Source organism: Cystoisospora suis, assembly GCF_002600585.1.
Source record: "Cystoisospora suis strain Wien I chromosome Unknown contig_4485, whole genome shotgun sequence".
NCBI lineage: Eukaryota > Apicomplexa > Conoidasida > Eucoccidiorida > Sarcocystidae > Cystoisospora > Cystoisospora suis.
The window spans coordinates 1-522 of NW_027157277.1; the positions used below are offsets into that span (position 1 = coordinate 1).

General features: G+C 49.4%; 1 protein-coding gene across 1 annotated transcript; it reads left to right on the forward strand.

Moving 5' to 3' along the window:
• Window positions 1–53: 53 nt before the first annotated feature.
• On the forward strand, window positions 54–188 carry CSUI_008143 (gag-pol; the record flags this gene model as incomplete). The annotated part of the gene is made up of 1 exon (XM_068068281.1): window positions 54–188. A coding segment is annotated over one exon (135 nt), but the record flags the coding sequence as incomplete, so codon positions are not given.
• Between the last annotated feature and the right edge of the window lie 334 nt (window positions 189–522).

Here is a 522-nt window from a genome sequence, read left to right on the forward strand (position 1 = left end):
AGACAAGTGAAGATTTCGAAGTCATTGTAACGATAGTCTGTAGATTAACAAAGATGGCACACTTCATCCCTGCAAAGATAAACATCACGGCGGAGGAGCTTGCGCAGTTATTGATCCGAGAAGTTGTCAGGCTACATGGGGTCCCCCGAGCAATAGTAAGCGACCGCGACCCCAAATTCACGAGCGACACCTGGAGAGAACTATGTAGAAGGCTAAACATCAAACAGAAAATGTCCACAGCGTATCACCCACAAACAGACGGACAATCAGAACGCACAAACCAGACAATTGAGCAGATGATCAGATGCGCCCTACTAGGAGACGAGTCCAAATGGGCAGAAATACTCCCTGTATTAGAGTACGCCTACAATAGTACTCAGCACTCCAGCACGAAGGCAGCCCCGTTCGACCTCCTGTATGGCTTCGTTCCCCCGAAACCACTATGCAGGAAGCTGGGCATTCCCACCATCGCAGTAGGGACAGCACTTCCCTTCCAAGCTAGCATCAAGTTACAGAAAGCCA